This window comes from Gadus morhua, chromosome 15, assembly GCF_902167405.1.
Source record: "Gadus morhua chromosome 15, gadMor3.0, whole genome shotgun sequence".
Taxonomy (NCBI): Eukaryota; Metazoa; Chordata; class Actinopteri; order Gadiformes; family Gadidae; genus Gadus; species Gadus morhua.
This window is the reverse complement of record NC_044062.1, coordinates 21,146,152-21,161,151: the sequence shown is the minus strand read 5'-3', so window position 1 is coordinate 21,161,151 and position 15,000 is coordinate 21,146,152. Positions and strand designations below refer to the sequence as shown.

The window sequence follows — 15,000 nt, the reverse complement described above, 5'->3', positions numbered from 1 at the left end:
AACCAATGATTGTATTAAACCAAAAAATGAGGTATTGGAAACAAATTAATTCATGCAGTATTGATGTGTAATAGGAATATCAGTGAAGTGACCAGAATGTTATAATACCAGGTTATGAATGAAGAGAGGGCTGAATTTTCTAGAATTTCTAGACTCTAGACTGCAAAAACGACTGCAGCATGCAGTCGTTTTTGCAGACATCCTAAACCTGTGTGACATCATGGAAAAAAACATCTGGAATTTGTCGTGCACCTACTTTTCATATTGCTTTGTGTGTATTGTTATCCTTTGTCGAAACATAACGGTACTTCATGATGCCATCCTGCAAAAAACAAAAACAAAAAAAACAGACCAACCCATCTCCCGACCAGGGGGCTTTGCCTGAACAACGCGCAGAACACTAACAGGCCATCGCTAGCGGGAACAGCAGATCCAGAAGCCTTCGTTGTGATTGTATGACACACAGTGACAAAGAAGAACACATGCCGACCACTTAGATTACCTTGATATTATTAAGTCACGCAGGACCTTTGCAGACAGCTCTCTGCAGTCTAGGTGCGTGTGTGCGATTTCAAATGAATTTCCTGTGTTTGAATTGAGATGAATATGTTAGCTTGTGTCAACGCAAGTGTTTATCTGAATGTATCTATTTTAGTGTGTATGTGTGTGTATGTGTTCATATAGCTTAGAGACAGTGGGATTGCCCATCTGAAGATAATTGTTTGATGCTTTCCTTTATTTAAAAAAGATGAGTGGATACTCTCTGCACATGCACGGTAGATCCTCGATTTACTGGCAGAGCGACCAAACTCACGAAGACACGGGGCTAAAAGTATGTTTTGTGCGTGTGTTTTTTTCTGGCGTTGTCTATACCTTGTACATAAGATACAATGAGCTAGCAGAGCCCTTTGGAGAACACACCCGCGGGGGTTACCTCGCCTTGCATGCTCAAGCATAGGATATATTATTGTATTGAATTGAATCTACAGAGAACATTGAATTCCATGTGCAATATTTAGTTTGTTAAAGGCCCCCTTTTTTACCACTGGGTCGGATGTTGATCAGTCATTCTGATCACTGGTGGTAAAATAGGTGACCTTAAAAAAAGGTGTCTGTCTTTTCTTTTTTATCTGTCATTATTGATCTTCATCCTACATATTTTTCTTCTGCTCGTAGTGCTTCCTTTAAATCAACTTCAATGCACAAACACATACTCACACACACACTGACACACACCCGCCAGTACCGCGTCTGGCTGCATTGCGGTTCTAGCCCAGAACTACTGCTGACGTGTGACACTGGGAAATGCAAAGATAAAGAGGAGAGTGCTTCCCTCTATCAATAATGCAAATCTGTAACAAAAATTGTAACTGATGAATTAAGATTATGATTTGATTCCTGCTTTCAGAACAGCAGAACTCTCTGAGCTTGTTTTCCAGTGGAAAACCCAGAGGGTGGGGGGGAACAAAACCAAACCTAAAGAGACATGTGTTTGTGAGCGCCTGCTCTGCATATGTATCTCAGCACCAGGTGAGTTACCACGCAACGGGGTGTACCGATACTGCATGACTGCAGGAGCGGGCAGATTGGTAGCACTGTCTTCTAATGACAAACAGCAGTTGTAGAACACCTAGAGGTAGCGACACCCGTAGCAAAAATGTCTTGTTCTTTTCACAAAGCCAACCCAATGCTGAGGCCTATTGTGTGTACATTCGGCCACTCTGGGAAATGAGGGTGACGTTAAAGGGGTACGGGGTATCCCGCTAGAAATGTTTCGAGAGATACCAGATTTTAAGCTGTTGTGAAGGCACTGTTTCCCATATTATTTTGGCCACATACAGCTTCATCAGAATTTCCTTTTGCGTTTCACTAAGATATGCTCATTCCTCTTTGTTGTCTTTTGAATCCTTTGTCTTGTCTGTTCAGACATCTTCTTTAGTTTGTATCTGGATCATCAGAAACTACTTTAACAGTGACGCGGATGGCACAATTCTCATAGATGGTTCAATGCTAAATACCAAATACTAATGTCATTCTCATCAAAGTCCCTTTACATTGACTCATGACACAATCTCCATGATGTTGAAAAAAAAGCCAATTATGGTGAAATGAAATTAACCATCTGCATACAATACGTATGTGTTCACCCCTCATTGTGCTAATTCATTATTTAGCTTCTAGTTCTTTTAAAGTCCTTCCTTTGTGAAGTTTCATGTGTACATTTAGTCACAGGTGTGATATTTCTTTGCCTCGGGAGACCATCAAGATATTACATTTTGTGATTTACACCTGGAGAAAGAGAACTTGGGATATCAGGATGGTCCCACAAGGCCATACTTCATGACCTTGGTTCCAGCCCCTCCATTGTGTTGAATTTTTGGTTATTTTTTATTTTTTTATTTTTGCTGGGTTCCATATGTACTGTATTCTATAAGGATTTAAAGGTGTAGTGAATTTATTTTGGAAACCTATTAAAAATGATGATGATGTTCAAAACCAAACTCTGGTGTGCACATTTTTTATCCAATGCCGTGTTTAATATCCATAATAAATACAGTTTAGCATGGAGACATTGAGATATGGAAGCTGACATTCAGCTCAGTTGAGTGTTTTATATTTAAAACAGATCCGCCCCATACTTTGCATGATAGAATATTAAGTCACCATATGAAGTAGATGCGACAGATGTATTTCATTCAACAAGCCGTTCTATAAGACCTACACAAACTGATTGAAATGATAATGACATTTTGGTAGAAAGAAAACTAGGAATTTCTGTTTTGTGCATTAGCCATTTTCTTCAGAAAATTAAAAATGTTGATAATTTTACATCCTAATACATTTATGAGAGTAAAGCTTTCAATGTATTATTCATATTTTTAGAAATGTATTTTTTTGATGGTGTATTTATTTCCGATAAAGATTTATCTTTCATGCATTGAACAAAGCCCACATTTAAATGTAAATGTGGGTCAGATATTCCAGATAAAGCCTGTGCTGAAGTGTTTACCCTATTTAATCTGACCTTTGTGCTTTTGATAGGGTAAATGTGTTGTGCAGTCAACAGGCCTACAACAGACTGGGTTTAGAAGGTTGTACATTTGAGCTTTAGCATCTATGACGTTATAGGCCTACCACAACACGATTAAATGTAATGTCCTCCCCTTAAGAAATATACACTGTTACACACGACTTATACACGCTGTACCAGAGCCGTGAGCTGTCTGACTGACATAACAGCAGGCGGCTGGTCCTATGACACTGGCCGTAGGTGGGGGTGGGGGGGGGCGGGAACCGAGGAGGCGGTACTTGGTTGTGGTTTCGACCAATCAATGTCCTCGAATTGATTTGGTCCTGTCAGTCTGCCAGCTGAGAGCCTGGGTGAGAGAGAGAGAGAGAGAGAGAGAGAGAGAGAGAGAGAGAGAGAGAGAGAGAGAGAGAGGAGAGAGAGAGAGAGAGAGAGAGAGAGAGAGAGAGAGAGAGAGAGAGAGAGAGAGAGAGAGAGAGAGAGAGAGAGAGAGAGATGAGAGAGAGAGAGAGAGAGAGAGAGAGAGAGAGAGAGAGAGAGAGAGAGAGAGAGAGAGAGAGAGAGAGAGAGAGAGAGAGAGAGAGAGAGAGAGAGAGAGAGAGAGAGAGAGAGAGAGAGAGAGGGAGAGAGAGAGGGAGAGAGAGAGGGAGAGAGGGAGGGAGAGAGGGAGGGAGAGAGGGAGGGAGGGAGGGAGGGAGGGAGGGAGGGAGGGAGGGAGGGAGGGAGGGAGGGAGGGAGAGAGGGAGAGAGAGAGAGAGAGAGAGAGAGAGAGAGAGAGAGAGAGAGAGAGAGAGAGAGAGAGAGAGAGAGATACAGTAGAACTGCGGTCAAGGGTGCGAGACAGTTTCAGATCAGCAGGAACCGAAGAAAAGTTTGACCGATTCGAGCGCAAGCCGCGGAGTGTCTGTAGCGGAGCAGAGTGGATCTGTGGTGAACTGGACTGAACAATCCTCAGCAGTGTCCTGAGACTGTTCTCCCTCCAGCCCTAGAGAACAACCGAACCCGCCTGTGGGACGTGAGTTTAGTAATAATAAGTGATTTAGGAGTCCATGTCAGCCTGTCTATCGCCTTACTGACAGCACAAGCGTGAAGTGAACAGCTTCTATCGTCTGGTGAACATTGGCTCAGCAGTGGGACCAAACTCTGGTGGGATTTACACCTCTTCAACTGATTTGTTTGCATAACAAGAATGACATTCGATAAAGAGAAGAAGACGTAAGTCACCCAGTATTTACTTGTTTGATAATATGATAAAGTTTCCGTTTTGTTTTATAACTCTAAATGTGTGACTGCGGTCCCCATAGCACCCCTGCGGTGGTCTCCGTGAGACCCCTGCGGTGGTCTCCCTGAGACCTGCTCTCTGTCTCAGTGAGACCTGCTGTGGTCTCCGTGAGACCTGTGGTTTCCTGTAGTTTCCAGACCTGTGGTGGTCCCTGTGAGACCCCTGTGGTCTCCAGACCTGTTTCAGGTCTCCAGCTCTGTTGCGTGTCTCCAGACCTGTGGTCTCCAGACCTGCTTCGGGTATCCAGTCCTGTGGTCCCCAAACCTTTGGTCTCCAGCTCTGTTGCGTGTCTCCAGACCTATGGTCTCCAGACCTGTTGCGGGTCTCCAGACCTGTTGCGGCAGCGCACCGGCTTTATTTACTGCGCAGTAAAAGGCCGATGCGATCTGCCATGAGTTGCAGTAAGGGAAGAAACGGTGTTTATAATCACAATACACCATTCTGGTTAAATTAGAGAAAGCAATCTGCTTAAGGTGAGGCTGTAAAATAATATGGTTCATTGGTGTGTGTGCTGGTGTGACCAGAATGTATAATGCACAAATCAAATTGTAAATACCATAAGCCTTCTAAATTGTGAATTACTAGTAAAAATAATGTTTTGTATCTGCTAGTTGTACTGCAAGTATTATGTAGGCTTGGCCTATTTGGGTTATCTGTATGTAACTAGCCTATCAAATCAACTAGTTATCACTAAGACTAAATCAATATTACACTGATATTAATTTACCTCATTATAAAGTCGGTGTCAATGTGAAACCAATTGGTTTTCAGAGCAGACTGACATAACCCTGACATGTAGGCCTTCATGTTCTTATGAGTAGCCCTCATGTTTCGCTCTTTCTTAATAATCAATAACTGTATCATATCAAAGGCCTTTCTGTCTCATGCTCACTTCATGGTCAGCCCATAAAGGCCTTCTACCTACCGATTCTCCTAAGCCATCGTCACACAATGTCATGTGCTTTATAGATTTTATCAACTGCATGAAACCGAATTCATGATGACCTAGATCATACATGGACTATATAGTGTTCATTATAGAAGGGCTTAATATATTTAACTCATATCCTTCTGCTCTGTCTAAGGGGCTTGGTGATAAAAAAAAAAAAAAATTCTTACACTGTTTTCTAATTTTATTTATTTTTATTTTTGGGATTAATATCAGTTATCGGCTCATTTTGAAGGAGTGACTGTGTGTGCGGTGTGTGTGTGTGTGTGTGTGTGTGTGTGTGTGTGTGTGTGTGTGTGTGTGTGTGTGTGTGTGTGTGTGTGTGTGTGTGTGTGTGTGTGTGTGCGTCCACTTGTTCAATTGCAATAGAGTCCTGTTTTTTCTTATGTAAGTGTCTTTTCTCGAAAGCTTTCACATCCACTTCAGAAAGAGGGGAGAGATTTAGAAACCTGTTAACATGACCTAAGAATTGGGCCTGGGTAGATCAAATAGTGATTCAGGAGGTAAACAAGGCCCCCCTTCGCTGGCCTCACACACAGGGGACCAATCGGCCATTTTGGGGAAGGAGGCGGAAGTGTGTGTGTGTGTGTGTGTGTGTGTGTGTGTGTGTGTGTGTGTGTGTGTGTGTGTGTGTGTGTGTGTGTGTGTGTGTGTGTGTGTGTGTGTGTGTGTGTGTGTGTGTGTGTGTGTGTGTTTTCCAGTTGCAGATACTAACTAATTCTGCCTGGAAGCTATAATTGACAACGATAAATTGTGTGATTAATGAGGTTTCCTGGCTTGCACAGCTGTTTATTTAAAAAGCAAATTTACAAAATAATTTGAGGAGAAATTTGTTCTCGTAGTATGTTGTGTTCCATTAAGCTCATTTTTAACTCAGCTATGATGGCCCACTCTGCCAGTCAACAGATTCTAGCCAAAGAAAATCTGAAATCCTGACTTCCTCTTTTTGAAAATTGTAATGGATAATTACATTCACATTTAGTAATTTAGCGGACACTTTAATCAAAAGTATTTACATGAGAGAATGTAATCAATCAAAGCACACAATACCTAAAAAATATATATTTTTTAATGGTTCTACAAGTGAACCTGCGGAATTGTATATCTTTTCAAGATACACATTGGGTGAAATCAATTCCAGGTACTTTCCTTAAATATTAGTTTCATAATGGGTCCCAAGCATAATAAAGTGGTTATGTCAGCGTAACAATAAGGCTAGAATGCTTTTCTGATCAACAGTGACGATGATGTCACCAAGAGGTTTTAAACCTCTTGGTTTAAAACCTCCCCATCAACAGCGGGGTCAACACCCGTCTCCTCAACTCTATTATCACAGGTTACCTCCGTCTGTGTGAAGGATATCTGAGGCATGTGACTGTGAATGGGGTATCTTCAGAAGCGGAGCTTGGTTTTGCACCAAATTTGGTAGGGTAGGTTGGTCATGTGCCAAGTAAGAAGAGATTACGTTTGCATGCTAATCAGCCAGAAGCGGGCGTGGCATCATAAAAAGGTGCATAACTTAACCTAGGTTGTGTAACAACACCAAAAGTTATGCTGAAAGATTTGTCAAGCGTTCAGCAAGAATGTTCGGTTACATCTCCCATCTCCGCCTAATTTCTGCTTTTTGGTAAATCTATATAGGGGGGCCTTTAGGGCTCTGACGGGCCTGGCCAGGCCCACCTCTATCAGGCCGGGAGGTCATGACCAGCTCTACTGGGCAAAAATTCTAGATGGCAATATAATGGTAAACTTTACACCATTATCATCTTCCTGAGGATCCAGCATAACTGCTCTTTGCTTCTCTTTGGTCTTTGTGTGGTTGTTGCTTTTGTAGTTACATTTGGTTTGGTCTCTTTGACCCCGTTCTCCAAAAGTTATCTGTGTGTTCCATCTTTTTTTCGCATTGTTCTATCTCATTTAAAATGAGGAGAAAGGGTCTTGCAGTTAAGCCTAGGCGCGAGGACTGAAAATAGGATTTGTTGAGCAGGATTTGACATGGTGAACATTGCAGTTTGATAAGGAGAGAGAGATTAAAGGTCCCATGACATGCTACTTTATGAATGCTTATATAAAGGTGAAAGTGGGCCCTTAATACAGTCTTGAAGACGTTCATGAAATTCAGCCTTGGTGCAGAATTACAGCCACTACGAGCAAGTCCCACAATGAGCTTTCCACAAACAGGCTGTTTTTTCAGAGGCGCGTGGTGGATTGCGGGGTTTTGCCCTGAGCAGCTTGCGGTCACGGTACCATGCGCTCATGTTTACAGTGGATGTATCGCAGTGGCGAGGCGCACACAGCTTTTGGCCGTATTCTGTAAATGTTCTAGAACACTCCGGGTGCTAGATATCTATATCATAGATTATATATTATCGCAGCCAAAAGCTGTGTGTGCCTCCAGACGATATTATGAAACTCAAACAACTGTGTAGGGTTCTCCGACGTCTCCGGTTCTTCTACGTCCACATCAATCTGAAGTAGACTGAACCAAGAAATGGAGGAGAAAGGGATTGTTGACCGCGATAGTCGACTATCGCGGTCAACAATCCCTTTCTTCTGCATGTCGTGGTTCATGTATTTCAGGGAGTCAAAGCCAAAGTTCCTTTCCCCCAATTCCCCCAATTCCTTCTCAACCAAATTCGAAATCAGAGTGTCTGAGCTTTAATTTTTCAAATGCGGAGCAGGATACCTAGTGCTCGTCATCATATGCATAAATGTGTCATCTTGCTGCTGGACAGAGGACTGTCGGCATTACACAAGTTGAAGTTACGGACTAGCATGGTGACTAGCTATATTGCTGACTGAACCCCGTACAACACCTGACAACCTAGGTTCTGTTTTAGTAACCAAGTCGGAATCTGATAGCATGAGACTTATCTTATCATCGTAAAGACAGTGGTTAAAAAATGATTATTAATAATGATAATAATAAAATAATAATCTATTAATTAACCTAATTGTCTTATTACCATTTTTTGGACCACACACATTCTAGTTGTGTGGCAGCTTTTTTTTTTTGGTGGATTTAATTCAAGCAATATGGTAGTTTATGGGTGTGTGATTGGACTTTACTACTTGCTATCTGGTTGGAGCTTTGACTCCTCTCAAAGTACACTTGGCTACTTTTTGATACCATTTCAATCTGGGAGTTTCTTTTGTTGCAAGATGCACTGAAAAAAATATTGTTCATTTAGATTTCCATTTGAAAATGACTCATTCACTGCTTCTCAAAAATGAGGTGATACACTCACTTTTTTCAGAAGTCAAAACAAGGGGGAGGGTTAAGGGGAAGGGTAAAGGGGTAGATATGGGATTGGGCCTAAGAATGGTTGAAATTGAAGAAAGCCTTTCATTTTATTTTTCATTGTATTGCCAAATCAGAATGACAGAAAGAAAGACAGACCGAAAGACAGAGATAGGTGTTTCCCACGGGGTGGGCACACTTGGTTTGAGTTCCTCTTTCTACAGAAAATAAGTGAGTAAGTGAATGATTGAGGATAAGTGCGTTTATCTCTTGTTCCCTTGAATTCCCAAAGGGCCTATATACTGCCTCTCTGGAGATTCCTACAGCGACATAAGTCCTCAGCATAGCACAGCTACAAGGATTATAGGGATAGGTCTCGGAAATCAGCAATATCTTCATTGTGATTCGTCAGGATTTGGCCAATTTGCACATCAAATGATTCAACCAAATCACATCAGTTTGTTAATGCATTGTCTTTCATTCTTTCTCGATGTCGATAATATAGCATATAGCCATTGTGTCCCTTAATCATTTCAAAACAAACTCCTACTTTCCCTGTGTCTTGTTGTTGCCTGGCGCCCCTCCCTCCCCTGTTTTCCCTGTTTGTGGTCCCTGTTGGACCAGCCTAAAATACTTCCTTGTCTCCCGGCTCCTCCTGCTTCAGAACTCTGTCTCCCTGCCATTTCCTGTTTCCTGTCCGCCAGCTCCCCTACTTCCTCTTCCTGTGCTACCGTAATGGCCTTGCTCCACGGTTTACCCTGGCTTAGTTCCAGGCCCTCCCTCCTCCATGCGATAAGTCCACTGCCTTTAAAATGTAAGAGTCAATCATGGACGGTGTAAATATATCAAAGATTCATTTCTAAGAAAGTTAATTATCGTTAGGGTTAAATAATGAGCAGTGAAGTAAGGTTAAATAGGATATTGTCACCCCTAATCAAATTAATACCAACATCAAAACAGATCTCATATTATCAATTGTAATCATAGTAATTAATCAGGTTTTACCAAACCTTACCTGACACTGACTAAGTCTCTCTCTCTCTCTCAATCTTTGTTTTGCGCTCTTTTACTACATTGTAAGTTGATTACTGTGATCGTTGTGTGCTAGCAGAAATGGGAACTGTGTGACTCAATGTCTTTCTCACCATTGCCACTTATGTCCCAAGGCATCCAACAACCCATCAATCCACTCGATGTGAGAGCCTCCTTCAAAAGACACATTCAATCCTCTTTAATCCATATCTGCAGCGTAGACACTGTCCCCCATCAAAGCTTCAAACTCGAATCTCAGGACCTCAACGTCATGATCAAAGGGTAGGATTCTGTCCTCACTTTGCCCTTTATCTCTCCCTATACTCCTACCTTCATTATTCTCTGCTCACAGTCTGCAACATCAACTCAATTGTTTTCCGGATGTTGACACTGCAGTTTATTGTGCATAGTGTGATTGTTTCCAGATATGTGTATAGGAGTACTCTTCTAGCAAAAAACAGCCCTGGTGGACAGCCCCCTTTAGTCCTTTCCACACTCTACTTCTAGATACTTTATCATCTCAGGGGAAAGTAGTTTAGTACACTGGCTCAGGCTACAGTTAAATACAACACTGATCCACTACAGCAATGCAACCTACAAAAATAAGCAATGGTAAAACTTGTATACTTATATTATTGCACATCCGAATGAAAAGCATGAATGCATCTTTTCACTCTACCCATGATGTACGGATCATAAGAAGTGAGGATTGGGATTGCAGGCAGATATGAATCTTCAAACCAAGGCTAAACTTCCTCCACTCCTCACATATTCCAAGGGGTTGTTTCTGATTGGCAATCCGTCTTGCTGGGTCTATAATGAGGCTGATCTTTCTCTGTTAGTCAGTTTCCTCAGCTCTGCCTGATTAATATTCCAACCGTGGAGCCCAAGTCGGGAGAGTTGACTGCTCACACCACCTGTGGATCTCTCACTCTCGCACTCTCAGTGTCTTTCCTTCTCTGTCTCTCTCCCCTATTCCTAGTGAACTCTCTCTCTCTCTCTCTCTCTCTCTCTCTCTCTCTCTCTCTCTCTCTCTCTCTCTCTCTCTCTCTCTCTCTCTCTCTCTCTCTCTCTCTCTCTCTCGTTATCTACGTATATCTCTGTCCCCTGGCAACCTTCACTTTGCTGTGCCTGCTTCACTCAGCAAGTGTATCCAGACCATCACTGTGGGTGGGTGGGTTTGTTTGTGTGTCCATAATGTGTGTGTGTGTGTGTGTGTGTGTACGCACCTCTATTTTGCAGGCTTGTGTGTGTGTGTGTGTGTGTGTGTGTGTGTGTGTGTGTGTGTGTGTGTGTGTGTGTGTGTGTGTGTGTGTGTGTGTGTGTGTGTGTGTGTGTGTGTGTGTGTGTACGCACCTCTATTTTGCAGGCTATCAGAAACATCAGCAATCTCCTGCATCTGTCTTCCCCTGATTGGGCTGAACTCAGGACCGCTGTCTGGGATGTGTGTGTGTGTGTGTGTGTGTGTGTGTGTGTGTGTGTGTGTGTGTGTGTGTGTGTGTGTGTGTGTGTGTGTGTGTGTGTGTGTGTGTGTGTGTGTGTGCGTGCGTGCGTGCGTGCGTGCGTGTGTGTGTGTGTGCGTGCGTGCGTGGTGCGTGCGTGCGTGCGTGCGTGCGTGTGTTTGGCCATGTTTCCAGAACTCTGTGTTCTCCCCCATCACAGATTAGCCGGTGCTGTATTGTTGCTGTGTTTGTGTTATGCTGCCCGCCAGCACCACAGGAAATCCCACTGTAAGGAGCAGTGTGTGCATTTATATGGCGTATAGGTCAGAATAGATTTAAATATTATAATACGAGGCCTGAAAAGGAAGCTGAACAGAGCACAAGAGCATTGTCCGATTCGGAGTCGGGAGATGGAATGATACGGTGCAGCGTGCGCATATGTTTCGGAATCCAAACGTTATAAATGTCTTAGTAGGTATGAATAGAATGAACATATTGCACAACGCAAATAGGGTCTTAGCCTGGCTACCTTGCACACACACACACGCACATGCACACTCACACACACATACGCACACGCACACACACACACAGCCCAGGGGGCTAGAGGGTCTTGGTGAAACCACCTGCTCTATAGGGGCTCAGTTTTCTACATAATTACCTCATTGCTTGTGTGTGCTTGTAGTACTGTATATGGATGTGTGTGTGTGTGTATATATATATATCAGTGGCGGCTGGTGGTTTTTAAAGTGAGGGAGGAAGGACTGCGCGCTTGGTTGCCATTGGCCTGCTTGCACTGTTGGTGTATGGTGGCATAAGAATGTGAGACTCAAGTTGTTTCAGGGTGTTTTGGTGAACTACAAAATAGCAGGGAGGGAGTTATGTGAACAAAATGTATACAAAGCCACCAGTGGCATCACTGTAATTTGAGAAGGAAAGGATGCAAAGCATATTAGTCAAATCAGGCCTACTATTGATTTCTAAAAGTAAATAAAAAAATCTGGGCCTATTATTGGGCCTATTTTTGCCCTCACTGACTGAAGTTATTTAGCTATGTTTATTTTCAGTTACAATTGCTTGTAATGCTACCAGTAAGTCATGCGTACCTAGCAAACCATGTAGCACTCACAACACTGACGTTGCCATTACTTCTGATGACCTTGATTTTGGGAAGTGGTCTACCTCTTTCTGAACGAATGGAATGTTTTTTGTAATAAGACGTTAACAATGTCCTCCGTTTCCAATGTTTCCATTGTGCATTTAGGATCTCGCTATCGCAGATTTCACTTGCTCTGCGTCTCTCAGACTGAGCACCGCGGCAATGCAGACCGGGTTTGTTATCGACAGCGTTGCCAGATTGGGCAGATTTCCCGCCCAATGATAATTTTTCCAGCCTAACATGGTTAAAAGTAGCCCAATTGGGTGGGAAATCGGACCAATCACTGCTCAACATCCAGGGATCCTGCTTATTGGTTCATAGCGCAGACGGATCGATTTTTGCGCGAATCAGACCCCTTAAGGTCCCACCCACTCAGAGGAGGATTTTCCTCCTCTCTCCCATTGAAACCCATGTTATCCACCGGCCGCCAGTACTTTCGAGAAAATGAATGGGAGTGGACGGCGGCGAAGGGAGGACGTTCCTCCCTGAAGTAATTGTCAATAGGCGATAGGGGGTGCTAATGTCCCTTTACCTAGGGAAACGAACATTATATATTCAAAGGCAATAAAGTAGTCATATTTAAGGGCATTAATTCATTACAATAGTCGGGGCAATCTACATTTTTTATTCTCAACAATTTTAGGGAGGATCTTCCTCCCTCTCCTCAATGGAGAAGCCTCCACTGATATATATATATATATATTTAAATATATTTATGTATATATACATCTGTAATAACATTTTATTTTTTGAATGTCTGTGTGTTCCTGCTGAAAATCCTTTGAATGAAAAGCATTTCTCTTCTCCTAAATATAATGACCCAGAATGACGTGATTCGCTGAGATTAAAACCTCTCTGAGAATAAGCAAGATAAACAGAAATACCCCAAAAGTCTTTCATTATCAAAGCTACAAGCAAAATGTCCCAGTGTCTGATTGTATCTATGAATGTGTGCTTATGCATACGAGGAAGGGGTGTGTGTGGGTATGGGTGGGTATGGGTGTGTATGTGTGTGTGTGTGTGTGTGTGTGTGTGTGTGTGTGTGTGTGTGTGTGTGTGTGTGTGTGTGTGTGTGTGTGCTCACCATGTGTGTGGCTGCCTTGTGACTCCGTGGCTTATAGCCTGACAGTGTTAGTTCTGGCAGGCCGGCTTCAAAATGCCTGCTGTGTCCTCGCTCTCCCGCTCTCTCGCACTCTCTTACCCTCTCTCAGCCAAGGCCATCTCACTCACCTGCAGTTGTCTGTCTGTATGTTTGAGTGTGTGTTTATATGTCTGTGCATGTTTGTGTGTGTGTGTGTGTGTGTGTGTGTGTGTGTGTGTGTGTGTGTGTGTGTGTGTGTGTGTGTGTGTGTGTGTGTGTGTGTGTGTGTGTGTGTGTGTGTGTGTGTGTGTGTGTGTGTGTCTTGGCCTGCATGACGGCTGTTTCGCTTTTGGTCTGTTTCAATCTAAATGACCCTTTTCCACCCACCCTTATTATTTACGCACCTTTATACACAAACACAGACATTCTGTCTATCTTTTTCTCACTTCTGTCCCTCTCTGTCTGACACTCTTCTGTCCCTCTGTCTGTCTATCCCTCCCTTTCTCCCTTGGTCCCTCTCAGTCGGTCTGTCTCTCTTCTGACTCTCTCTGACTATGGCCAGCCATTGACATCAATATGAACAGCTACATACTCCATTTAATATCTGTTTTTTGCATGCATAAAAAAAAAAGGTAGATAGATGCAGTGAACACGGGAGTCTCCTCTGGACATGGAGATCAATGCAGTTTAAGTGGAGCTCGAAGTGAAGGCTTTTCATATAATTCTGGCAGGACTTCTCATGGTCTTATCGAGGCAATAAATACCCTGGTAGCATACCCAGGGTACAGCGTTTCCCACTTGTTTGTCGGAGGTGGTTTCCCCTGTGAGCAGCCAATGAACACCACCATAATATTACGGTGCAGTTTCATGCTGTGACTACTTGTTACACCCCCCATATATCCTGTTTCATACTTGATGTTTTTTTTTGAGCTTCTGTAAATGATGAACTATTCTGTGGCACTCACAAGATGATGAAATCAAAAGCATATTCACTCTTATTATTATTAATATTATTAATTCTAACAATGTTATAATTATTACGCTTGACATCACATTGCATTAAAACAGAAGCTAGGACAACAATCTCAGAATTTTAACAAAACTATGAAATCCCTTGATGTTATAAAGTGTCACATCATATGTGAATGTGTGTGTGTGTGTGTGTGTGTGTGTGTGTGTGTGTGTGTGTGTGTGTGTGTGTGTGTGTGTGTGTGTGTGTGTGTGTGTGTGTGTGTGTGTGTGTGTGTGTGTGTGTGTGTGTGTGTGTGTGTGTGTTTGCATGTGTGTGTGGTTTCTGTTCTGAGTTTCTGTGCCGGGGTCAGTGAGTTCATCTTCATGGCGGTTGCCCTAAGCACCGTGAATCAGTGGGCATTCAATGGAACTAAGATAACCAAAGACTGGCAACACACACACACCACATTCCACACCCAGACACACAGGAGACACTTCCAGAAGTACTATATCATTAGATCACAGATTTATCCTCAAACAAAATCTGTGACTTCCAAATCTGCGCTTTTAGAAATGGACTATGTCAAAATTTGGTTGGTTAATGGGTTCGGAGAATTTTCTTTTGATATCCTCCAGGCAAGTCTGTGTATATCCTCAGGTTGCGATTGTCTCTGTCAAAAGATTTTGTTATTTATTTAGTCAACGGAAAAAATCTCCAACGTGACTGAAAGCTGAATGCGCAACAAAGCAATGAAACAGCAGTTTAAAAAAGGCTCTGTTTATACAACGTTGAATTTGGCAATATCACAATTAATTAAGCATCAGCTAACAATAA

At 42.7% G+C, this 15,000-nt stretch overlaps 2 protein-coding genes across 4 annotated transcripts in view; both read left to right on the top strand.

Moving 5' to 3' along the window:
- Positions 1–2,501, top strand: part of LOC115559907 (protein kinase C epsilon type) — an 80,931-nt gene extending 78,430 nt beyond the window's left edge. For both annotated transcript variants that reach the window (XM_030379090.1, XM_030379091.1), the window contains exon 16: positions 1–2,501. This exon is cut by the window's left edge and continues 1,146 nt beyond it. The gene's annotated coding sequence lies outside the window, so the exon portion shown is untranslated.
- Positions 2,502–3,821: 1,320 nt separating this feature from the next.
- Positions 3,822–15,000, top strand: part of epas1b (endothelial PAS domain protein 1b) — a 37,676-nt gene continuing 26,497 nt past the window's right edge. For both annotated transcript variants that reach the window (XM_030378403.1, XM_030378402.1), the window contains exon 1: positions 3,822–4,243. In XM_030378403.1, coding sequence (XP_030234263.1) covers positions 4,218–4,243 — 26 coding nt within the window. In that variant the 5' untranslated portion in view covers positions 3,822–4,217. The remainder of the gene's footprint in view (positions 4,244–15,000) is intronic.